Source organism: Mustela erminea, chromosome 8 (assembly GCF_009829155.1).
Source record: "Mustela erminea isolate mMusErm1 chromosome 8, mMusErm1.Pri, whole genome shotgun sequence".
NCBI classification, from domain to species: domain Eukaryota; kingdom Metazoa; phylum Chordata; class Mammalia; order Carnivora; family Mustelidae; genus Mustela; species Mustela erminea.
In genome coordinates this window covers 35,426,267-35,452,916 of record NC_045621.1, presented here as the reverse complement: position 1 = coordinate 35,452,916, position 26,650 = coordinate 35,426,267, and the positions used below count along the sequence as shown (strand labels likewise).

At 44.1% G+C, this 26,650-nt stretch overlaps 1 protein-coding gene and 1 long non-coding RNA gene across 7 annotated transcripts in view; one reads left to right on the top strand and one right to left on the bottom strand.

Moving 5' to 3' along the window:
- RHBDD1 (rhomboid domain containing 1) overlaps positions 1-26,650 on the bottom strand; it is a 123,649-nt gene that overhangs the window by 16,736 nt on the left and 80,263 nt on the right. Inside the window, exon 7 of one of the 5 annotated variants that reach the window (XM_032355010.1) lies at positions 4,320-7,575. The exons of 3 other annotated variants lie outside the window; for them this stretch is intronic. In XM_032355010.1, the coding sequence (XP_032210901.1) occupies positions 7,499-7,575 (77 nt within the window). In that variant the 3' untranslated portion in view covers positions 4,320-7,498. Of the gene's footprint in view, positions 1-4,319; positions 7,576-7,595; positions 7,690-26,650 lie in introns of those variants that run through there. One more of the 5 variants, XM_032355012.1, reaches the window with a different exon arrangement.
- LOC116597385 lies at positions 519-26,169 on the top strand. 2 transcript variants are annotated; one of them, XR_004288582.1, is made up of 4 exons: positions 519-1,241; positions 1,345-1,408; positions 16,916-17,121; positions 23,391-26,169. It is a non-coding gene; the product is annotated as an uncharacterized LOC116597385 (long non-coding RNA). The 2 variants fall into 2 exon arrangements; XR_004288581.1 differs by lacking the exon at positions 23,391-26,169 and having other exon boundaries at positions 16,916-17,277.

Below are 26,650 nucleotides of genomic sequence, written 5' to 3'. Positions count from 1 at the left end.
CCTCCCTTTGATGTGGTGAACCCTTTTAAAACCACATTGTTCAAATTTATGTTAAAATGCAAACCCTTCATGTTTACAATGGTACTCTTGGAGGAATGCAATATAAAAAAGTACAACTGTTAAATTTCAAAGACAAGACTTATAACCTCAGAACAATGGGGCATTCCCAGTGCAAATTTATGAGCTGTTAAACCTCAAAAGGTTTCTTCAATTAGCGGGGAAGGCTTGTGACATATCTGCAGCCTGATATAGGGGCTGCTCTTTATCTAATTTGGGGTGTACTGCTTTTATCAGAACTTTTCCTTACTTTTATTGACCTCGGCCGACAACTATTGTGCTTCTCCCTGCACAGCGTTTGATCCTGCTAATTATGCTGTGGGGCGGGGACGGCATTTCACGGTTTACCATCGCTCCCGGGGCGCGCTACAAATTATACATAATGCATTGCATTGTAATTGCTGCACTGTGAACTTGGCTCGCCTTTCCAACATAAAATACCAACATCCAAGTAGTTTTATTATTTAAAAACAAAAAACAACAACAACAGAAACAAAACCATAAGGGATTCTTTTGGATTATAAACATCTGAAGACACAATATTCTTATGAATTCCAGCTGGCTATTCTGGACCCACGGAGGGCAGGCAAGGCTGAAAAGCAAAGCAAATACACTTCATACGAATGTTTACAGAGAAAAAGAGGAGGCAGTCCTACAGGCGAGACTCTACTAAATGCAAACTGAAACGGAGGGGGCCCAAGCTGAAGGGCGGACAGAAGTCCAAACTGAGAAACCGGAGACACAAGTTCTCCTCATGGTCCCTTCGCCTCACTAGGCCTCAGTGCCTCATTGTGAAAACAAAGGCTCAGACCCAAATGACCACAAAAGTGCCCTTTCCCCAAGGACAGGAGCCTGAGAAGAGCAGTGGCTTGTTTTCCAAGTCCAGTTTGTAGGAACCCGAGTCTTGTACCAAATGTAAGGCCTTTCGCTCTGTTGGTTTGGGGCCCCTTAGAAGAAGATAATGGCTCTTTCAAGGGCAACAGCGGAGGGTAGGGGCTGAATGGAGCTGCAAGTTCTATATACGCAAAAGCCAAGTGGAAACAAAAGGACAAGAACAGCACTGGGGTCAATGAGGCTTATTGCCAGGGCCTGCCTGCCCCAGGCCGGAAGTCCTTGCTCCAGACGCACCTCAGCTGGCTGCTTGGAGTTCCAGAGCTGTGGTTCCTGTAACAAGCAACACCTAGGTCCCAGGTGACTGTTCCTGATCCTCCTTTCTCTCCTTCCCCCGAAAGTGAGACAATAACCTGATCTATGACTTCAGACTGGTTTCTTTTCACTTCCTTTCAGGGAGAAGAATATTCTAGAAGAGCTTCTGTGGAGGTGGCACTCAGCCTGAGCACATTCTGCATCAGTGAGGAAGCCATGATCAAAGAATGGGAGACAGCGGTGGGGCAGGGAGGCTGGGGTGGGGTGGGTGGGGTCAGGCTCACACATTTTAGTAATTCCTAATAGTCGCTGTCTGAGGACATGGTGCTCCCTTGCTGCTGCTACTTGCCACACTGGCTGGAGTCAGGAAGTCAGTGACTTGGCGTCCTTGTTTCTCTTGTTGAATGGTGTTTCTGGGTGGAGGGTGGCGGGTGGCGGGGGGGGACGGTTTTAATGTCTGAGACCCAGGATGAGCGGTGGGTACAGGCTGCCCCCTGGGGCCCGGCTTGGAAGCTGTGTTTGGGCTGGCTCTGAAGGGACACTCCTGTCACACCTTCACAGCATCCCTCCTGCCAAAGACTTGGGAGGTTTCATCGTTGTTCCAATCCACACTGCATTTAGTCTCCAAACAAAATATCGAGACTCGTAACCAGTCAGGTCGGCCGTGCCAGTGGAGACAGAAAGGTTGACTATTTTAAACTGAGCCCACTAGTGTGACTGCTCTTGTATTTTCTCCATTGCTCAGACCTAGAGATGGAGCACAGCACCCCGGCTTCAGTCAGCTTATTCCTGCAGCCAGATGCACTCAGCAGAGCCCCCAGGGGGACCTGTTCGCTGTCGCTTCCTGTCAGCATGGCGGAACTTGGCTTATGTGTATGATCTCTTTTCAGCTATTCTCTAAATCATATGTAGTTTCTATAAGCATCATAACTTTTAATGTGCCAGTAAAAGGCAATACCTAAGGAGGAGACTGTTTAGATCAGCATCGAAAATTCCAAGCCCAACAGATTTTCAAGGGTTCCCTGTTTGTGTAGAAATAAATATACCCATTTCCATGCCCTTCTGCACTATACAACATTGGACAGTGTCTTTGCATCCAAGCAGACTTTCTGTTCTGCACCAAACCACCCCCTCTCATCAAGAGCTTGGTTGGTTAAGTGTCTGCCTTCAGCTCAATGTCATGATCTCAGGGTCCTGGGATGGAGCCCCATGTTGGGCTCTCCACTCAGCAGGGATTCTGTTTGTCCCTCTCCCTCTCCTTCTGCCCCTCCCCCTGATAATGCTCATGCTCTCTCTCTTTCTCTCTCTCTCTTAAATAAGTAAGTAAACTCTTTAATAAAGAGAAAGAGAAATAGAGAGAGAGACTATCCAGCAGTTTCTGTTATCTGGGTGGGACTGCCCTGGCTTCTGAGAGCTCCAGGAGGATATGAGAAAGCGTGAGGAAAATTGAGAACTGGCTCACTACAGGAGGAAGGGCCCTTCCACGAGGGGATGACCACTCTGAGGAAGGCAAGCAAACTGTTCCTGAGTGAGGTCCTCAAGGGCATCTCCTCTACAGGTGTGTGACACAGTCAGAGTTTCTCTTTATGCTCCCTTATCCTCCCGGCGCCATGTTAATTCTTAGGAGACCCCACAAGAGCTCAGGTCTGAAAGCTCCCACGTTAGAAATGGAACTGCTGACTAAAGGGAAGTAATACGCTGGCAGCTTTAAAAACACAATTTCCTTACCACCATCAGGAGACCCGATTCTCCCCACACGCTCACGGGGTCACAGCACTGAATGAGCTGAGGGCAGCAGGCACTGCGGCCAGTCCCTGTGTGGACCCAGGCCTCATCTGTGCCACGGGAGCACAGCCTAGAAGAGATACACGGCCTACAAATGGCAAAGGGGGCACCAGGTCAGCTACGTGTGAGGACAGGGACCTTACAGGAGCGAGCTCTAATTATAGGACAACGTGCTTGGCCCTGGCTGGTCACCACCTCCCTGCCCTCTGTGAGGGAACCTGTCACTAAAGAGTCACACATGCAAATCACGCCTGGGGTAAACTCCTATTTATTTTTCAACCAACTGGAAGAATTAAATGGCCAGATTTCTCTTCAGAACATCTTCATTAACAAACAAGAGATGGGACGGAAGTCACCACCTGGATTTCTGGGACTCAAAAAAGTCAACAATCACACAACCCTGTGAGGTCAGGCCTTGATTCGGCTGAAGCACGTTCAAGTTCCAGAACAGGGCCCACAGACCTGCCCCTTGGGAGACTTATGCTGAGAAGACCCTGTGAGTCAAGTGTTAAGTCAAGTAAAATTTGGTGGTAGGAAACATGCTCTCAAATTTCAGTTCTAGTGAGTGAGGAGCCACCTCGTCTGATAATCTTTGGCTAGTGAGAAAACTCACCTGACATTCTGTTGTGTGCCTGCCAGGTGTCAGGTACAGAGGAAGGACTGAAGGCGTATCATGTGACAGGACTCCCTCACAGTGATGGACACTGTGGATTAAGGACGAATAAGGTATAGTTTCTTCTCTTGACGAGACCATTTAAGCCCGAGATGAATATGGCTATAATGTTTAAATGAGTGCATATGTTCACATCCATGGGACCTAAAGTGCATGAAAATCGATATGAGACGTACAAAGAATTTCTAAAGCTAACAAGGCCACCTAGACACCCCCTTGTCTTACAGATCCTGAAACGGAGTTCACAAAACCTCAGACAATTTTCCCAGGTCCCTCAGGTCCCTGCAACAATTCGGAAACTAGAACCTCGCCCTCCTCGTTCTTAGCAACGGCAGACATGCCTCCGAGTGAGCGCTCAAGCAGTATGTGCTACGATCAGGTTTCCAGCAGCAGGGGTCATTCTGATGGCCCAGCCGGCCATAAGGCCTTGCCAGGCTTGCTCACATAACACATAAACTGAACCTGTTAGAGCAGTGGCTTCTCTTTGATGTCAGGCCACAAATACTCAGACATGCAGCTGGTGGGCAATGAGCCTCCCATCAAAGGGCTCCCTGTTCCTCAACCGACTGCTCCTCCCACCTGGTTCAAGAGCGAGCCAACGGCGCAGCTCATTTCAACCCGAACTTCAGACCCGTGTTTGACAGCAAAGTATGTTTAGAACTTTTGAGTGCTGGGCATTCACGATGGTCAGATTCCTAACTATGCATTCGAACTGTTACTCCCTGTGCCGCGGAAAAGGAATCTTTGACTCTGGTCACTTGTCGAGGCCTCGGATACTGGGTACAGATGCCAGAGTGTGGCAAGGCTGTGAGGGAGCCCCGCCACAGACCCTGCCAACCCTCGAGTCCAGCGCATGCCCAGCGGCGAATCTCATACCTGAACAAAAAGGGGACTCTCCAGAGGGAGCAGCTAGAAGGGTCAACGGTCAGGATTATGATCTGAGGACCAAAGGATCTATTGACCTTAGAGCTGTTCTAAGACTCACAGAAATTCTGGAGGGGGATACAATCAGTGGCAAGTGTGTCCATGAATGAAACAGCAGCTCCACATCCTTCTCATTTGGTTTTCACTCCTTAAGACAATAGTGATGACAATCACGAAAAGACCTGGCATTTTCAAGAATGACAATTTCTGGAACTTTCAGGCTTGTTTCCTCATGGCCTAATTTATCATCTTTTCTAACAAGAAAACTCGAATATAAAATATTAGAAAAGTTCTTGCTGAAGGAGACTAGGCAGGGAAGAAAGAGTCAGTAGGAGAAGTGACATCTTGGAATTGCTTTGGGAAAGATACCCAAGGCCATGGAGCTTTACTCTAAATAAATAAATACAAATCTTCCAATGGGGAAACTTTTGGGTAAATAGCAAAGCATATGAGGAAGCAGAGTAGAAAAGGGAATATGAAAATACCACCTTCCCAACTTCCTTGACAAGGAGGCCAGACGCCTCCCCTCAGGTACCCACTTCTTGGTCACCAACATCTTCAATGCAAGAAAACATTTCAAAACTTTGAGTAATCATATCCTTAAATTGATGGCAGGCAAACCTTGTTCTTTCTCTGGTGAGAATATGCTTTGGGATTCCTGTCCATATTAAATGCCCTCAATGAGTTTAGGAAAAGGTCACTTAAGAATCATACATGCATGCAAAAAAGAAGTACTAAAAATGAAAAGGGTCTCTGCGGAGAGCCCAGAAAGGAATTGGATGAGGAAGGGCAGTGTCAGAGGGCACAGTACGAACTCAAGAAGGGTACTCCATCTTCTTCTCCTGTAGGTCAGGTCTACCAAGAGATTTGAAAAGAAATACAGAAACTAATTTAGCAGTGGAGAAACTGAACTTTTATATGCCCCATTTTTATGTTATAGGCTTCCTTCCCCATTCTAACTTCTAACAGAAGGACTCAGGAATACACAAGGTCATTTGGGCATGTACATACAATCCAACCAAAAAAATGAGCAATAAAAAAGTAAGACATGTCAAATATACTTCAAAAAAGGTACCCTGAGGAACAAGAGTTTGATCCAGTGTGGAGGGACAGAGCTCTGGATGAGTCTGTCCTGGTCACTGTGGTGTTGCTAGTGCAGGTGGCCAATGAGTATTTGCCGAATGATGGAATCCCAAAGAATTTTCAGGGTTGGAGGGCAAGTTCCACTATTTCTGCCTTGACCCAGAAACTCATCCCATCAACCGCTTTGCAGGTTTTTGAGTTTAGTTCAAGTGCACTCCGGAGGCCTCCAAAGAAGTTTGGTGAGGAACGAATACTCCCACTATCCATCAACAGAAGTGGGGATCCTCTTTTCTAGGGTGGAATCAAGGTCTAAGGAAGAAAAGGATGGCTCTTTAGATAATCCTAGCCTCTCCCCTCCTCCCTGAGTCCCTTTGTATTTCTTTCTTTCATAAGGAAGGGCTCTCTCCCCTAGCTTTCCACCATGTTCAATAGGTCACCAGATCCTAGAGCCTTGACAAAAGATGAAGATTCACTTTTGGATTAAAAAAAGTCACACAGTCATATGTTGTAGTACATGTGAAATGCTATAAGGTCAGACTTCCAAAAATAAAAGCCCACAAAGGTCCTCCAACATCCCCACACGACGGCCAGGACATCACTCCTCTCACCGAGCTTACAGTCGAGTGAGGTCAGAAGCATACACCAACAGCTGCCCTCCTAGTGGGAAAGATCTAAGAAAGTAACTTCTCTGAACCTCAATTTTCTTATGGAAAAACAACTGACCCAAACCCAGAAACCACAGCCTTCGGGGCAGTTTCGAGGACTGAATTAAAAACAAACAAACAAACAAGATGGGAACGTATTTCACAAGCTCAGATTGCCAAGAAGTCAAAGTTTTAACCCCTGAACTTTGGGGACCTCTGGGTGGTAAATGTCTCTTACAATGTCAGACGCTGCACCTGCTGCCTGTGAAGGGCTGGGGATCAGGACGGACACGTCCCTACCAGACCCTGAAAAGTAAGGCCTCTCCGGTGCCCTCTGCAAGCTAAGATATTCCCGATGGACAGACACACATAAAACAGGATGCTTCACGCACAGACAAATCTCGGTCCATACCATGGGACTCCAAAGAAGCAGAAGTTTTAAAAAGAAAGAAAGGAAGGAAGGAAGGAAGGAAGGAAGGAAACTTATTTTGGGAAAAAGACATGAAACCATTTTTCAATCAGCTTTAGTCCAAAGCAGGCACCACCATTTATCTGTCCTAAGAATGAAAAGCCATAGGCTGCTCCTAAATTCCATTTTACTTTTCTCTTCTGCAGACATTTTATGAAACACCTAAGTCCTCCCAGCTGGCAGTGCCAGTAGGTAAAAGGGGATATGAACTCTGTTTTGGGAAGAAAGGCTCACGTGGCACAGCTGAGAAACAGATCCTAGGAGGCAGTCTGGTTCTATTATTTTCCTTTTTCTTTTCTTTTCTTTTCCCTTTTCTCTTTCATGGGCACCCATTCGGGGAGCAGCACGGGAGAGGGTTGGGGTGGGCTATGACCAGGTAGAAAGCAGCCCAGAACACAACAGAAAACACTGAAGGGTAAATGATAACACTGATCAACTTGTATGATGAGAAAACGGACTCCTAGTCTAACCGTGTTAGACTAGACGCTCCTTCTGGCTTCAAGACGCCCTTTGTGTCTAACCACAGGGTGGGTGTTACGACGATGTGCGGTGTGTTTAAATAAAACAAGAAAACAAACCAAGAAAAACAGCGTTCCGAAGAAGGAAAAATCTCCTAAAAATACTTTACTACGACTTCAAACATGAAATCACATTTACAAAATAACATTTTAATGACTTAGGCGTAAGTGACTCAGGAACATATGGATTAAATTTCCTTCAAAATGCATATGGCTTGAACAATATTCGGGGGGGGGCTCGCTTGGCAAAATTAGCTTGGTTTGTCAAGCACAGCTCTGGAAAAAGGAGGAAAAAAAGGAGCGTGTCAAACTGCACTCCCTGGAGCGTCCCTTTCTGGAGTTCTCTCTAGTGACTGCATCAGCTGGCTCAATCAGCCATTACCTAAGAAACTTGGAACAAAGTCTTTGGAAATGGTTTAATTCTTTTCCCCTATTTAGGCAAAGTATTCAATAAGTTTATAATAAATGACCCTCCTTCATCCCCAATATCGTGTCAAAAACAGAGGTCTGCCTCTGTAAGGAAAAAAAAAAAAAAGTTGAGTCGTCCTAGGCCCAGAGCTAATGGCAACCGTGTCTTTTAGACAACAGGGCATGGCTACGTATACACAGAGGGTTCTATTTCCTTTCAGTCCATTTGGACTTTAGAGAATACCTTTCTTCCCCCCAAATTAAAGATGCAAATTTTAGGCAAAGCCCACAATAATCAGACTGCTTTACCTGCCCAGCCTCTTTTTTTTTTTTAACCAAACTTCGCATGCAAATACTGCCACCACCACCATCTCTATAAAATGCCTTAGCATTCGTAGTGTTTACTGATTCCAAAATGTACCCTCTAATATCATCTCATCCCATCCTAGGGGACAGTCATGATGAGCATTCGACCCACTTTTTTAGATGAGCAAACAGAGATCAGGTTCAGAGAAAGGCTGCAGTGCATCTACTAGCCAGTGTGCCAACACCAATAGTACATTCCTGTCCTGGTATCTTTTATTATTCATTTTAATTTTCTTTTTTGAGAGAGAGAGAGAGAGAGAGAGAGAGAAAGGGAGGGAGTGCAGGGGTGGGGAAGGGCAGAGGGGGAGAGAGAGCAAGAATCTCAAGCAGGCTCCACGCTGGGTGTGGAGCCCGATATGGGGCTCGATCTCATGACCCTAAGATTATGACCTGAGCCAAAATCAAGAGTCACATGCTTATGTGAGCCACCCAGGTACCCCTATTCATTTCTATTAATATTTAGTAGTGGTACTCTCTGGAATGCCTACTTCCTTTATCCCTACATCCTAGAATCTCCACTTCTTTAAGGACTGGAACAAATGCCACACTTCCAAGAAAGGATCCTTAAACACTCCCCGGTCTCTAAGTGTGATGGGCTTTTTTAAATGAGTCATTTGGGCTCAGCTGCAGTCGCAGTTACTCAATCAAACCCTAACTGGGGTGTGTTGTGAAGGTATTAAATAGATATGATTAAAGTCCATTATCAGTGGACTTTAAAGGAGATTATTCTAGATAATCTGGGTAAGCCTAATCCAGAAAGGCCCTAAAACCAGAGCTGAGGTTTTCTTGAAAAAGAAGAAATTCCACATGTGGATGGCGGCTTCTGCCGGCCCGCCCTGCACACATGCCCTATAGGTTTCAGGCTTCCCTGCTCAGTGCCCATGACTGCATAAGCCAGTTTCTTGCAGTGAATCTTCTAATCTATGTCTCTCACTGGTTGCTTCTCCCTCTCTGTTCCTATCATTTATATAATTCTGAAGCTATTTCTCTAGCTCACTGCTAGTACTGTAAGTTCTCTGCAGGCAGGCCCAGGTCTCGGGCATCTCTGTAAGCCACACAGCACTTAGCATTACATATGAATAAATATCCACTGGAAGAACTAAATTATATAAGAGCAGAAGAGAGAGTGCTTCATCCTCCTATGAAACAAGTAAACCTGATTACAAGATGCTCATGGGGAAACAGGACTAGCAAAGGAGGGTCACAGCCTTATAGATGATATCACCAAGGAGAGATTTCTGTCACCCACGAACAGGCTACTGTTTTCTCCTCACTGGACAGAACAATCCTTTGCATGCAGGACAGTTACCATTCCTGGGCCCGAAGCACTGAATGATGATTAAGACCTATCTACTTCTACCCTGTCGAAGGGACAGCAAAAATGACACATTTCCAAATGAGCCCTCTTGTAGGGGGCATATGATGCTTACCAAAAAGTGCTTTCTTAGCATTCTAGCAACTATATTTATCAAAATACAGAGTAAAAAAATTACGCTGACAATGGCTTCTCCTAAAACAAGTTGCAGAATTATGGAACACAAAAACGGAAATATACTAACAGATTATCATGAATGCCAAAAAGTGATCACATACAGAAAGCAACAGGCAGGGTAAGAGATCTTAACTCTAGACACTTTACCCAGGCTAAGGATATAAATCTCTTTATTAATTCAACAAGTACTTAGGAGCCCTTCTATGATCCAGGAAGTCTTTGTTACTAGCTCATGGGAACACAGAAAGATTTTCAGGGAGTGCAGAGGGTACATTTGGGATGTCCTGACTTCAAATATTAGTTATGTGGCATTCATGGGATTCATACCTGGGGAACTGGGGGCCTTGTAAAGAACTGATCCATCTTCTATACCACCTTCTGAAGGTGATTTCCAGACAGCTTCAGAGTGTCATCTGGGAACTTGTTAGCAAAGCAAATTCTCAAATCCCCATCCCAGTCCTGCTAATTCAGGAACTCTGGGGATGGGGCATTCTGCTGAGTGGGTATCAGGCTCACCTGTGGAGCTTGCTGAACCAGACTGCCAGGTCTCCCCCCACCCCCGCCCCGTTTCTGGTTCAGCAGGCCTGGGGTGGCATCCCAGAATGTGTATTTCTAACAGGTTCCCAGAACATACTTTGAGAAACTGTGTTCTAGATCTACACTAGTCCAATGGCCACAAGCCACACATGGCTATTGACTTAAATGGATTCAAATGAAGGAAACTAAAAATTCAGTTTCTCTGTTGTACTGACTACAGTAGTCCCCGCTTGCCCATGGTTTTGCTTTCTCCTGTGAACCATCTTATCATCACGAGGTCAAGAGCAGCCCAGGCTATGTCATTTCCCACACTTCACCTCATCCTGTAGTCATCTTTTCAGATCATATCATCACAGGAAGTGTGAATACAAGGTGTTTTGAGAGAGAGAGAGAGACCACATTCACTTAGCTTCTTATTACAGTCTATTGTCACAATCATTCTATTTTACTCTTGTTGTTCATCTCTTACTGAGCCGAATTTCTAAATTAAACTTCATCATATGTATGTATGTATGTATGTATAGGAAATGGTATGTATGTATAGGAAAAAACGTATATGCAGGGTTCAGTAGTATCTGAGGTTCCACATACCCACTTGGGGGGGCCTTGGAAAATACCCCTCAAAGATAAGGGGGAGCTAACTACTGTCCATTCCCAGAGCTCAGCACATGTAGCTAGTGGCTACCACCACAGGACACTGGAGAGATAGACCACGTCCATCAATGCAGGAAGTTCTTTGGATAGTGCTGCTTTGGAGTTACTGACAAGCCCCCCAGGAAAACCCTCTGTATATAGTCAGGTACCACAGGCAGAGAAAAGACCAATTTCACAAATTAACCTTACAATGAAAAACACAAGACCAGATGGTCCAAGTAAAAGGCAAAAACTGCTTTGTGATGAAGCTGCTTCTTACATGGACAATTTACTATAGCTCTAGGAGGAGTAACATGAGGGGTTTCTTGATTAAACACCAGCTAAGGCTGGGGAATCCAGTAGTAGCAATGCAGCCTAGGTATGTTGTCAGGTTCCTTTTCATTAGTTATCAGGGGTAGGGGTGGGGGTTAAGAAACTCAAGCTTTTAAAAAGCACAGGACTCCTGTTCTAACTCTGATGGGACGAGAGACAAAAGCAGAATCTATAGCACCAGCCACTGTTCATTTCCTGAAGGATCTCTTGTCAAGGCCATTGCTGACGTTGGCCTTGCTGAATTCAGGGCCCATTTCTCAGCGATCATTCCACGATGACTACAAGGGCCATCTGGCACAGCTGAGCGCTCCTTCCTCCTGGACTTATCTCCAAGGAGCTACCCTTTCTTCTCCATTTTCTCCCCAAGTTTTTGGCCCCTTCCTCTCACTCTCCTTTGCTGGTACCTTCTTTTCTCTTCAAACTTCATGTTGGAGACCCAGGCACTTGGTGCTCGATCATCTTCTCTCTTTACACTCACTTCCTTGGAGATTCCATCCAGCTTCATGGATTTAAATCCATTTATGCCATGCTGACAACTTGCAAACATATTTTCAGACCACACCTATCATCTGGCCTCATAGAAACCACGTCCTCACCATCCCGACAGGGAGATCTCATAGGCCTCTTATTCTCTTCAGGTCCAAGACTGAACTTTGTTTCTTCCCCATAGATCTATTCTCTCTGCACATTCAGGTTAATGGAAATTCCAACTTTCCACTGCTCTCAGCCAAGACCTCAGTCCCCTCTCTCTCCTCCTTTCCTTACCATCACAACTATTCTGTCAAAAAATCCTTCTGCACCACCTTTAAAATGTACCCAGAAGCTGACCTCTTTGGATCTCCTCTAGGGCGGCTTTCTGATGGGAGCTGTGGTCCCCCCCCACCCCTGCCTGGACTGATGCAATGGACTGATCTGTCATTGGGTTTAGGGTCCACCATATTGAGATCATTACCTTAATTACACCTGCAAAGACTCTTCCTTCAGATATGGCCCCATTCTGATGTCTTTTCGGAGTCACTACTCAACCCACTATACTATCCTATAGACCATTGTCAACATAGCAGCCCAAGTGATCCTTTTTTTTTTTTTTTAAAGATTTTATTTATTTGACAGAGATCACAAGTAGGCAGAGAGGCAGACAGAGAGAGAGAGAGGAGGAAGCAGACTCCCCACTGAGAAGAGAGCCCGATGTGGGGCTCGATCCCAGGACCCTGGGATCATGACCTGAGCTGAAGACAGAGGCTTTAACCACTGAGCCACCCAGGCGCCCCCCCAAATGATCCTTTAAAAAGTTCTATTATGTTACTCTGCTGCTCAAAACCCTCACATGGTCCCATCTCAGAGAAAAACTAAAGTGTTTACACTGGCCTAAAACACCCTACATGATCCTTCCCTTTTACCTCTCTACCTTCACTTAACCTTCTGGGCACAAACAGCACTGGCTCAGACTAGTGCATGTGGAAAGAACTGGAAGAACGTGAGCCATGTTTTGAATTAGTACCAAGAGGACTTGGTTCCTGACAATGCTTGATGAGGAATAAGTCAGGGAGGTAGAAAGGTATTGTGAATTTGGTTTCGTACCTGCTGTATTTGAGAGGGCCTTGAGTGTGTTCATGTAATTTCAGAAGCTCAAAAAGAGATCTGGGCTGAGGAGATAAATGTGGACGTTGCTGGCATGCAAACAGAAACTGAAGCCTGGGAGAAGAAAAGAACAGCTAGGGGTGCCTGGGTGGCACAGTCGGTCGAGCACCCAGCTCTTGATTGTGACTTTCGGGGTCCTGGGATTGAGCCCCACATCGGGCTCCATGCTTAGTTTTGGGTCTGTTTGGGGTTCTCTCTCCCTCTGCCTCTCCCACTGTGCACTCTCTACCTCTCTCTCTCAAATAAATAAAGAAATAAACAATCTTAAAAAAAAAAAAAAAAAAGAACATCTAGAATGAAGTCACGAGGAAAACTGGTATTCAATAGTCAAGTCAAGGGAGATGAACCTGCCAAGGACGCCAAGGAAAGACGCCAGAGCAGCAGCCAGAAAGCCAGTGGAGTGGGCATCAGGCGGAAAGGGAGGCAAAAGGTAGGGTTTTAAGATAAGAAAATGTGGAGAAGAAAAATGACCTCAGGCTTGGCAACACCGAGGTCACTGGAGAAGTTGGCTAGAGCTGGGTGATTAGAGTAATGGTGGCCATAACCTGACCGAAGAAGCAGTGGCAAAATTCAGAGTTGAAGAAGTGAAGATGGGAAGCAAGTGACTGGAGGTGTCAATGGGAAGAAAGAGGCAAGTGAGTGGAAGGCGGCTGTGTTACTGCCCCTCTTCCTTTTGGGAGGAGGCCTGACAGGCTAGAATGTGTTTCAGTGTTGACAGGAAAGATCCAGTAGAGACTGACAGGCTGAAGACAGAGGGAGAAAGGGATGATCAATCAGTAACAAAAGATTTTTCCTGAGAAGTCAGGACGTCTGTGATAAGGAGACCTCCATATTCAGCTGTCAGAAAGGGTGAGTTAAGTATAGAAATGGGTACAGGTAAATTTTTAGTATTTTTTTTTTAAGATTTATTTGAGAGAGACAGAGAGAGAGAGAGAAAGAGAGCACGTGCATGTGGGAAGAGGGGAAGAATCTCAAGCAGGTTCCCTGCAGAGCATGGAGCCTGATGCAGGGCTTGACCCCAGGACCATAATCTGAGCAGAAACCAAGAATTTGACAGACTGAGTCACCCAGGTGCGCTAAGTTTGTAGTTTTGATAGGAGACTGAAGTCTTTACCTACAGGTGGATTCTATTTTCTTAGGGCAGTCATGGCCAGTTGGGATGTTGGTGTGCATTTCTAATAGGCTCAGTCTCCTCTGCTGGGTCACGTTCTCCAGTCAGACAGGCCTGCCCAGTGGAGGGTCTGAGAAGCCTAGTGGCTGGGTTCATCCGAACCTGTGGTTGTTTCCACATAGGTCGAAGGAGGACTGAGCAGCAAAGGCATGGGCAGTATTTGTAGGAGGTAACTGAAACAAAGGACCAGAAGTCTAAACAGAGTGGGGAGGCAAGAGAAGGAATTAATGGACTGGAAAGGGGGACAAAGAACACCTGTGGCTGGAAAGCCAAACCATTAAGGTCACCTAAACGTGGTTGAAACTTGAAACGTGGAATCCATGAATGCTCAGAGCCCAGGATATTTCACAACAAGAAGCAAAGGTATGTTTAGATACAGCTTCTCTACTATCGAGCGCCACTCTATTTTCCAATGAGAAGGGCCAGAGGGACCTTGACAGTGCAGAGGTAAGCAGGAGGTACTGCAATTCAAGAAATACCATTCCAAGTCTGGATTTCATACCACTAAGATACTTCTAAATGTGCTTTCTTGAGTTCACAGCAGCTGTTTCTAAGCAAGTGTCCTAAATGCAAGTTCTACCTGATTCCTTTTCTATAGCTTCTCTCTACTGCAGTGATTCTCAACTAGGGGTGACTGTGCCCCCCAGAAGACCATCGACAAGCTCTGGAGGTGTTTTTGGCTGTCAAAACTAGGGGAGCAGGTGTACTCAATCCAGTGGGTGGGGACCACTTGCTACTCAATGTTCTAGGATGGACAGGACAGCCCCCTGCCATCCCAACAAGGGATTATCCAGCCCAAAAAGGTCAATAGTGCTAAAGAAACCCTGCCCCAGAGCAAACCTCCTTGAAAATGCAGGTCATTTACAGCAGACAGAAGAGAGCTCAACTGTGGATCAAAGTAATTATCTTCAAATTTTCTGTCCCAGAAACATCCCAACAGCCTAAACAAAACCAACCGAGTTTTCAGAAAAGGCATCAAAACAAGTACAGAATAAGGTACAAGGTTTAGGTAGTAAGAAAGCCTATGGATGCACTTGACCTCTCCCTCCTTCCTTGCCTGGCTTTCCCATCCTCTTGTTTACCTCTTTCCCGAGCTGGAGAATTAAGTTCTGATGATAAATTCATCTCAACAAAATTCCTTTACCAGAAGTAAATGCAGAAGTCAGAAGAATTTAGTAAGATGGCCTTTTGCCCATATATAGACATGATGAAAGACCAGGCCACGATTAAATTCTGAGCAGAGTAACATAATTAGCAAATTTATGAATGGGTCTTCTTTTCACGGTTCCACTGTCAGGACTAATTACTTGTATTAATTAGAACTGTCAACACATGAATATGCTTGTTGAGGCTGCTTCCTATGGTAAAATACGAGGCTTGTAAATATCAAGACACTTGGAAAGATGCAAAGACTTTCATTTATTAGCAGCTCTAAATGATGTGGAGGCACCGGCTGCACAATGAGCCTTGGGAATTGACTGTAAATAGATTCCTAGTTAATGAATTTGCTGTTTGTTCTTCCTTGCTTAGGCATTAGGCTCTGTGTAGCCTCTGGATGAAGTAGCCAATACATCACTCCTTTGGAAGGACTGCTCGAGGATCAGGAGAGAGTGTGCCCATTACTGGAAGCTGGAAAGGGTAGCCAGCATGGTTAAAGTGGGCAGGAGGGAGCTCCTGTCTCTTCTCTGAGTTGTCAGACCTACTGTAAAATAAGTTTTAAGAGCTGGTCAGACGAGAGGGGAAAGACAGCTGGGGGACAAAGAACTGGAGTTGGAAAACCACTTTTAACCCTGTGTGATCCTGGGTAAGCGGACAAGTTACTTAGCCTCTCTGTGCCTTGGTTTTCTCACCTGAAAAATGGGGCTAGTGACTAAGCTTGTCCAGAGTTGTGGTGAGCCTCCAACGAGGCCATACACGCACGGGGCTTCGAGCGGCCCCCGGGGGAAGCCTGTACTAGCTCTTATTGTTTTTATAACCGTCGCCATCTGGGATGGTGGCAGAGACAGAAGTGAATACTCCTAGAAGGACATCCCTCGTGTGACCTGCAGGGGATGAAGAGCTCTGAAGTCAGATAGGTCTCGTTCATACCTTGACTCTATTACATTTAATTTCTGAGCCTCAACTGTGCCTAACTTGGAAGTTCTTGCGAATAGTTAACAGGGAAAAAAAAAAATGCATGTAATAGACTTGCTCTGCACGGTACCTAAGAGGCTGGCTAAATGTTAGTGGCTTAAGCGTTCATTACCATGATTACCTTTTGGGAGAAATCTCCGAAATCGAAACGGATGCCAAAAGAAAAGGTTTGGGCAGGTGATCTAAGATAAGTGGAGAGGAGAAAGGCAAGTGAAGTGGCAGGAAGAGGCATTAGAGCGACAGCCTTCGCTGCCACGTGCCCTTCGTCCCGTCTCAGGGGGCCACCGCCACAGTGCCTGGAGCATGGCTTAATTCCCTCGCCACCAAATCCCCATAAATCCCTTAATGACCCTGCTCGTCCGTGGAGAGGAGACAGCTGGGATTCCCACTGGGTGGGGCCTGAGTGACTGCAAAGCCCAGCCCCAGCCCCTGTCGAGGCGGGAAAGCAAGGCTGCAAAGGGCTTCGTCAAAGACTGTGAGGTTGACAGATTCTAAGCCCCTTCTGCTTACTTCTTTTCCTTTCTCCCTTTACTCATAAAAAAATAGTAGTCAGGGACTACTGGGTGGCTCAGTCGTTAAGTGTATGCCTTTGGCTCAGGTCATGAACCCAGGGACCTGGGATCGAGCCCCACAACATCAGGCTCCCTGCTCAGCGGGAAATGTGCTTTTCCCTCTCTCTCTCTTTGAAAAATAAATACAATCTTAAGAAAATAGTAATCAAATTCTTGATAAGCAAAGGCTTGTTCTGTCTGGTTGGCTAAACTTTACCTGATAACTACCATAAAATACCATAAAATGTGAAGCTAGGGTCAGTTAATCAAGTCATTTTAACTTTAATCCCCTTAAGTACCAACTTGGCACCAGTCCACAAGAGTGAATTATTCTGTATTTTATTTGACAAGGTCCTTCCAGAGACTCCTATATCTGACAGCGTATATAGATGGCCCGTCTCACCAGCACTACAGGGAGTGTTCCAGAAATCACTGAAGAGTGAATCTGCTAAGGTGTCTCCCCGTTCAAAGATCCTCTATTTCTGAATATAGCAAGATGTCGATACTACAACTGATTTCTGTTTTATAAACATAAAACCAGACAACTAATAAATATGGTAAGTTTGATCCCTAATCTTGTCTTAAAAGTCTTGCAATACCTTAAAACCAATCCCACCAAAAATTTATGGCATCAAAATAATAAATACGTAAAAAGAAAATCTAGATGGAGGATGTTCTGGATCATTTCACAAGGATATTTATTAAATACAAAGGAACAGAAAATCCACTGCAGTTCCTAAAGATGTATGAAAAAGCCAGCAGATCCACACTGATCACTGGAACCTGTTAAAACTTATCTGAGGGATATATCTTCCCACCTCTACTCCAGTTGCTATCACTAATTGCTTGCAAAGCAAAATGGGCACCAAAGGATCCTACTGACAAGCCTCTAAGGTAGTGGAGAAGCTTTAGTAATGCTCAAAATACGCACTGTTGCCTGTCAAAGAACTCCATTTATTTTCTGACTGCATATTATGCTTAAAAATGAACTTGCAGGAGCGCCTGGGTGGCTCAGTGGATTAAGCCTCTGCCTTCTTCCGCTCAGGTCATGATCTCAGGTTCCTGGGATCGAGCCCCACATGGGGCTCTCTGCTCAGCAGGGAGCCTGCTTCCCTCTCTCTCTCTCTCTGCCTGCCTCTCTGCCTACCTGTTATCTCTGTCTGTCCAAAAAATAAATAAATAAAATTTTTAAAAAGCTATAATATTTTTTTTTTTAAAATGAACTTACATGATATGGTAGAAACAGCTCCAAGTGGGGAGTGTAATGATGTGGATTCCAGAACAAGCTCCAGGATGGATAAGCCACGAGGCTCTAGGATGGATAAGCCACAAGGTTCTAGCCAATAACAACCTTATCCCCCAGGGTGCACGTTGCCAGGTGGTTAGGACCAGGCCATTCCTAATACCCTTATAGATTTAGAATCCCAGGAACCACTATGTTAACAAGAACTCTGTGTGATTCTTCTAAGGCCAAATCACTGCCACAGGCCCCACAGATGAACAGTTCTGCAGATTTCCTGGAAGTGTCAGCCGAGCTCTCTTTAAATGGTACAGCTGAGCCATCAGGTTAGAATTGTCTCTAATTGGCGATCTCGTGAACTGCAAATTCCCTAACCATGAAAAAGCCTGACAATTTCATTCCTCTAAGAAGAAACATGTTAAAAGGCAAAATAATAATACATGGACGCACTATGAGCAATCATCATTAAAATTCCACTCCTCATCAGTAAAATTTAAGTTTAGAGAACAAAATAAACAAAAACCAGACATGTTATTTTATAATTTCTTAATTGCACGATTTCCAATAAGAATTGGCATGTGATGTAAGATGGGCTTAATGTTTGTTTTTGTTTTTTTTGGGGGGGGGTTCTTTTTGTCACGGAGACACGTTGAGAAACCAGGTACCACCTTTCGTCCCTTTCTTTCCTCCCTTTCTTCCACCCTTCATAGCCTTCAACATTGCCAATCAGCCTTCTCCCTTCTCTCTCTTTTTTTTTTTTCTTAAAGATTTTATTTATTTATTTGACAGACAGAGATCACAAGCAGGCAGAGAGGCAGGCAGAAGAGAGAGAGAGGGGGGAAGCAGGCTCCCTGCTGAGCAGAGAGCCTGATGCGGGGCTCCATCCCAGGACCCTGGGATCATGACCTGAGCCGAAGGCAGAGGCTTTAAACCACTGAGCCACCCAGGCGCCCTCTCCCTTCTCTTTCCTAGCGACGGTCTCACAGAAATAAGAGCTAGTCTTGCTGATGCCGTATTACTTTCTTCCCTCCTTACACACTTCCTCTTTTTCCCACTGGACCAAGTTCTCTAAAGGCAGGAAATGGGGTCTTCGTCTTCATTTTGGGAGAGGAAGGGAGCTACCTTGCTCCTATTTGGCACAGTATGGAATTTTCATACATTCTACAAACTATATATGCAGAATTTAGAAATCTAGGTACTATTGAAATGGGTGGTATTATCTGTACCTCCAACTTAAAAAAAAAAAAAAAGTGTCCATTGCCTTCTGCTAGAGATCAGTGGGAACCTCTCACCTTGGTCTTCAAGGATCACTCCACCTGAAGACTGGGGGAGCTTACAAAGCAACCACAGTGCCTGGACCCACACTGCCATCTCCCTTACACTCCCTCACTCTAACCCCACCAGCTGTGTGTCCTGGTTCATAATTTTTAAAAGGTCTCAAGGTGATTTGAAGGGGTGAGCAGCTAAGCACCACCAAAATCTCTAAACCACCTCCACTAGTTACTTAAATACTAGTCAACTGCATGTTTGGTCTTTCATGAATTACAGTCCTTGGATGCACCCATGGTCACCATTCGCTTACAGAAACACATGGGACAACAATGGTTATTCTGTTTTCAGAAACCAAGTGAGGTCATTGCAGTTAGGAATATATTCAGTTCTCCTTGCTGTTGGTGAGCTGTATCTTTCCGAAAAGTCTACTCTCTTCTATTCTTAATACTGCCTCTCCTGTCTTTCCACTGAGTTGGAAGATTCCATCTACAGTTAGTGGACTGTGACTTGTGGGTCAAAGAACATTCTGGGATTTCATATCCCCTGGACTGTCACACGGATCCAACAGCAGGCCCTGAAAAGACTCAACCATGAAATCTGCCACACACGTTCCCATACAGAGAGCTTCAAGTGGGCCAAGAAGACATACAGTGACCTCTCCTTGGAAAACGTAATCTGAAACTTTATGATGAATATTTTACACAACTCTGCTTCTAAAATGTCTATAATTTCATTCCAATAGGGATGGTTATGATTACAAAGAATTCACTAAGCTAGTGAAGTACTGGAAGCATTTCGTGGAATACTAGTACTGTTACTATTAACTAAATTGTTATTTATGTATTACTAATTATTATTAATTAAAATATGGTGAGGATAACCCCACCAACACAGTATGAGAGGGTAAATAACAATGCCTGGGTCCACAGAGTCTGCAGCCAAGACTGTCTGGGCTCACATCGTGGCTCTACCACTTCCTGGTTGTGCGACCTCGGTCGGCCTTCCTTTGGTTTTGTCTCCTCTGAAATGGGTAAATAGTAATATTCACTTCGCTGTTGCTGGATTAACACATGCACCTGCACACACATGTACATACACACACGCAGGCCACTTACAATGGTTTCTGGCATGCTAGGACTCACTGAAATTCCATCTCTTCCTCTAGAACTCCTATCCCTACACATGCGGGACAGAACACTGACCTTCAAATCTGTATTTGCTCTTGCTGCTTCCTCACTGATGACTCCCCCTGGCTTCCACTGTCCCCAGAGTCCCCTACAAAAGCCTTAAACACCGGGTACAGGATCTTTCACAACTGAATTCCCACCCAGTTGGCCACTTGGGGCTCCACCTGAAAAACAGCTTGTAGTCCCACACAACTTAGTTTTTCCAACGGGTCACCCTCTCATCTTGGGGTTGCCACCCACTTTCTCTGCTCCTCTCTTGGTTCAAAGCCTTTACAACTCATCACTTTCAGGGGAAAAACCATAATCCTTAGGTGGGCCATGGGCTGGAACCCACTAACTGAAATTTAGGGTCAAAAACCCAGATAATCCCAAACTTGGATATTCTACACGCTTTACTATGAGAAAGGATGCTCGCTACCTAAGTGTTCTGCCTGCCGACCTTTGTGACACTTAAGTGACGGCGGATGTGATGACGTCACTCCTCAGGAGAATGATCCATGAGTTCTGGGTCCCAAGTAAATGACGATGCCTCTGTCTTCTAGTTGCTGTAGGTGCAATTTTTAAGTTATTTTAATGTTAAGTAGTTGTTTCCCTGTTCATGGAACTGCAAAGAGCAAGGCATGCTTTTTAGAAAATATAAGTCTAGGTGTTTTTAAGGACAGCATTCATTTGATCTCATTATTCTGCCAGTTAATTGACAGGAAGGGATGTTCTAATTGGTCATGAACTCTGAAGATGCCCTTCTTGTATGGTGTCAAGGTCTAAGAGATGCAGGGTACATGGCATCTGTACAAACTGCTGATGCTTTGGGGAACAAAATGTTAGTTTCATGCAGCTAAAAAAAAAAAAACAGATGTTTTTGATTTTGGCTTCAAACAATCTTATCTATAATAGAGTAGAATTTGGTGGGGAGTTATTTTCTCCTCGGGCTAATAAGATGAACCACATTGCTGGTTAAATACTATTTTTCTGGGGCCACATGGTTTTTTACAACCATTGCTTATGGAAATCATTCTTGGTTCGATAGCAACCTGCCAAAATGGCAGGGGATTTTTAAAAGGCACTCTGAGAAAGGCTCTCCCTGAAGTTCCTTAACGTCCACCCACCCTGTCCCTACAGGCAGGACCATTAAAGACCAAAACATAACAGAAACACGCCATCAGCAGAGGCACAGCTCAAGTCCCTTTCTCAAAGCTTATGAAGAAATCCAGAATTCCACTGAACAGCTATGCCCCCATATCAAGAAGAATGGCCTACATGTTTCTGTTCTATAGAAAACATTAACATGATAATTAGTGAATCACTAGGGTTACCAAGGGCTAGGAAATGTCATAACTTGACAACTGTCATCTGCCAAAATTATGCTCAAAATGGACCTTGCTGGGCCTGAGTTATCTAAGCCAGGGGCTTACTCCCCTCTGCACCCCCAAATGTCTCACCAAAAAGCATCCTCTACACAACAGCAAATTACTTGGGGTTTTAAAACTTATCTTTGTCACAGCAGTGTGTGCCAAAAGAAGGGTCCTGTGAAACCCCAGAGACACAGCTTATTTAAAGTTATAATGAAGACAGCAGGTGTTCTATACAGATGTCACTTCTTCTAGAAGACACTTATTAAACACTTTATCTCCCTTAATGTCGAAGGACTAGCTACATTTTATTTTCTTTCAGCATCACTGTAGCCAAAAGCAAACTGTTTCCTTTTAGTCTCACTGAGCTGAAAATTAAAAACTACTGGGCTCTGGGTGGTTTAGGTTGATTATGTAAAGAATTCTAAATGCAGTGATTCACGAGTCAACCCATACTGTTTTCTGGTAACTCAAAACTGTATTTTGAAATAGAAAAATCCTCTTCCAGGGAAAGTGCGCCAGACTTCTCCTTTCACTGGTGACCCAAGCCCTGCATTCCAACTACCACAAGAACAGATAGGAAAGGACCACTCTGCATAACATGTACGAAGCTTTCTACTTCATATACTGTCAGGTAGAATGGAACTGCCAGGTGCCATGGTTCGAAACCTGTGTGCTAACATAGCCTCATACTAGAAGGTTTAGAACCTTAATAGGAAACCACTGCAGTAAGCGGGGAGAGCTAGCTACTGATGGCAGGAGCAGTTGGCCTTCTTGTCGGCAGGGTGTGGATAACTTTAGCCCAGAAGGTTCAGGGTGGAGAGGAGAAGGAAAAGGAAAGGATAAGCAGAAACGAAAAGGGGAGACAGAAGCTGGAGAGATCCTAGTTCAGACCCTGGGCTCTGCCCAGTCTCCCCCATCACTCTGACTACCCATCAGTAGTCTGCAGAGGCTGGAGGCATGAATGCATGATGTACAGGGGTCTGTGCATTTCTCTGCAGCAACCGATGCCTTCAATGGAATGCAGCTCGGAGAACATCAGAGAAGAGCATGGCTATTACTGAGTATTTTTAGCAATGCATAGATTTACTTTAATAATGTGTTTTTCCTTCTGAAGCTTCCACATGATTTTGTAGAAATTTTAGAAAATGGAATTAAGCCAAAACAACAAAATAGAAGTCACCATAATCTTATTCTTGAGAAATAAGGATAATGGATATTTTGTTAAACATTACCCCAATCTTTTTTACAGCACATTTACTGGGTCTATCAAAAATGAATGGGTTTTCACTGAGAATACCACTTGTATCCTTGCTTGTCATTTGATATACCACGAACCTGCTTCTCTGTCTTTTTAATGGCTGAGTAATATTCTACATGATGATTTATTTAATCTGTCCCTTATCATGCCACGATTAGGCCATTTGCAATTTTTCCAAAGCAGATGATTACAATGTAATTTTAATCAGCTTAATATTTATAGTAATCTTCATAACACTGCACAATTTCAGTACTGTGTTATAACAAAAAATAGATTTAAATAACACAGATGTGACATAAGAAGATTTCTGGTCCCTAATTGAGATTCATGAAGATATATAAATACATATTATGCATGACTTTCACATCTGGCTCTCCGTAACTAAGTGCAACAGAATTTATAAATAGTTCTGGACCCTTGGAGGACTGCCATGTGATGAAACTAGACCACTGCGAAAGCTATTTGTGATGCTATAATAAGTGGAAGCTGACACATGACTCTTGATTTTTCTTACTAGCAACAAAACACAACAAAATGGATGGAAGACTGCGCACAACTCTGAGCGAGAGGATTTTGAGAAGCAGAACAAAGGGCAGCAGAAATTCTCCTGGGAAAAATTCCCATTCACCAGGAGTGGGAGAAATGTGTAACAGCCTGATGTAAAATTCTGATGTCTTAAGCCACACTGAATGTGAGCATATTTATTCTGGTTTTGTTCTGAATCATTTCTCTTCTAAAAGGAAAGCTACTGAACAAAAACAGAACCCTATTTAAATGAACAATACAAATATCCTTAATTAAAATGTCACTAATGTGCCCATATTAGAAATGCTTTTATGCTCATACACTATAAATTTTGGTAGAAATGAATGACATCCAGGCATATGATTTATGATTGTGTACAGTAATAATTTTTTTTCGTTTGGTGTGTGTGTTCTATAAGGTACCAGAGATGCAGGCTTCTTGTGTTAAAGGGTATTCTTTCCCTACACAAATGATTTATCTTGCTACTTTTGATGCTATCAAGTTCTGTTAAAAAAAAAAAAAAAAAAAACCAGAGCCGAACAAACAAAAGAACTTAGCCAACCATTTATGGACAGGCGAGGACCACAGTAAAAGAAACGTCCTTGTTACTCTAGAAGTAATAGTCTTTCTAAACATAGCCCGACTCTTCCAGAGCGGCCACACCCATCTCAGTTCCTGGGATTCTGAATTCAGGAAGATCACAACAGCCAATCCGCTCCCAGAACACAAACAAAACTCTGGCTCAGTTTCTGTCCTGACTCTATGGCGCAGTCGCCACAGTAACTGAATACTCAGTGGCAGCCTAGAAAGGCTTCTTCTGAACAGGCTCTGTTGGATGATACCAAAGTATCCCAACTAGGAACAGAGAAGTCTGGCCTCCTTGTCTGGTGTTCACCACTTAGAATGTGACCCTGAGCAAATCATTTGACTTCTCTGTGCCACCACTTCACAATCGGTAAGAAGATAATTACAAACGCTTCCTTTGTAGCACAGTGTAGGTATGGGAATCTTCCCAGCACCATGGACAGGCACTTAATTCCTTTCCACTTGGAAAGAATTTCATCAAATCATTTGCAGTGCTTTCTTCCCGGCACCCGTATTATGGGTAGCTGAAAGGATACAACTCAAATGTTATGTGGTTTTTCTCTGGGTGGTGGGGTTATGGATTACTTTTGTCTTCTTTTCTTATTTGTATTTTCCACAGTGAATATATATTGCTTTTTATAACTAGATTGACAAATACTGCCCAAATCGCAAAAGATGGTGATAGATGAGCTCAGGTACCCACCACCACCTCTCTCAGGTCCTCAGCACCATCTACTTTGGGACATCTGGAATTCAGGTAGAACTTCCAGAAAAGGAATGGAGTGCTGCCCCTTCCAATGTCAAAACAAAAGCAGAACCACACAGCAATGACAGCACACACCTTAATAGGTGTTAGCACACAAACATGAGAGCTGCTCCCCCTTCCCTGGAAGGCTATGTGGACTCTGCCCTTGGTGGCAAGGGAAAGCTGAAAGCCTGTCTGCAGTCAAGTCTGGGGTCTCATGCAGGGGTTCGGCTCTAGGGTGGCTCATGGGAGCCCTAGAAATGTGGGTCCAATCTAGCACCTTGTAGGGAGCTCCTGACTCCCTGACTCCCTGATCTCACACCTGCCTACTTCATATGTGCATCCCCAGGGCAGGACATTGTTGACAGTAACTGAGGCCAAGTTCACAGACATGTGTATAGATGATGATGGGCTTCTCTGAGTCTGTTTCCTCACTGGGTGAAAGCAGGTATCAGATATGATGACCTCTAAGGTCACACTCAGGGCCAGCATATCACAGTTACATTTGAAAAATGATGTGACGTTGTCTCATTCTTTGTCACTGACTTTAAAAGTAATTTAAATAAATTAAGCACAGGATCACAATAACACATCCTGCCCCAAGATTTAAACTGAAGTCATGTGCTTAATATGTTCAATGATGTGGCTCTTCGAAGACACCGAACTCATCACTGGTGTTCAGCTCACAGATGAAGATGGAATATTACAGTACAGTCACGTAGAATGTTATATATATGCTTTTGATGTGCAATTATAATGCTTAGAATTAGAATTAGAATTAGAAAGGCTGAGATAAAAAGAAAATAAAATCCGACTCACTGAAAATATCAACAACTGAGTCTGTGTAACAAAGTCTGGGCCTTTAGCTCAAAAAAAAAAAAAAGACACTGTTTGGTTTTATATTTTAGTATAAATATGTAGGATTAGGAACTTCCTCATATCCTCAGTTGTCTGATTAGTAAGAATGTGAGATCCACTGTAATTTTAAAGCACTATTTGATAACTCTTTTCCAAATGAATACATTTTTGTAGAAACAAAACGTTTCTGAATCAGGCCTAAAATTAACAGTTGTCTGCAATTATTTGACTTTACGAAATACTGAATAAGCATGTCAATTACTTCTGAGATTAAAAATTGTATAGATAACTTGAGTATACAAATCATTGTTATAGTAAACCATAAAATTCCTATGTAATTTAGGAAATGTTGGTTGCTGAATATTTCATAGATAGGTAAGTAAGGTGATCAGTTCATTTTGAAAGTTACTAGGGGCATGTGGGTGGCTCATTTGGTTAAGTGTCCGGCTCTTGATTCTGGCTCAGGCATGATCTCAGGGTGCTGAGTCTAAGCCCTGGACAGGCTCCGTGCTGGCCATGGAGCTTGTTTAGGATTCTCTCTCTGGGGACGCTTGGGTGGCTCAGTTGGTTAAGCTGCTGTCTTCAGCTCAGGTCATGATCCCAGCGTCTTGGGATCGAGTCCCACATCGGGCTCCCTGCTCAGCAGGGAGCCTGCTTCTCCCTCTGCCTCTGCTTGCCCCTCTGTCTACCTGTGCTCACTCTCTCTGACAAATAAATAAATAAAATCTTTAAAAAAAAAAAAAAAAAAAAGATTCTCTCTGTCCCTCCCCTGGTTTTCTCCCTACTGGTGCTCTCTCTCCGTCACGCTCTCTGAAAAAATATTTCAAAAGCTACTGTCTTTTGTGAATCTAATATATTGGTTAGTTGAAGTGAAGTGAGTCACTTAAATCTACTGTTCAGCAAAAAGAATAATATTTTTGGTTTGATAGTATGGAATAGGAGTTATTCCTTTCTGTAGTCTACAATGCTTAACAGTATCTGACACATATGAGAGGCTCAAATGCAGATTTGCTGAGTGACAGAAGGAATGATGAGCAGAGCAGCATGAGCGTGCAAGGTAATAT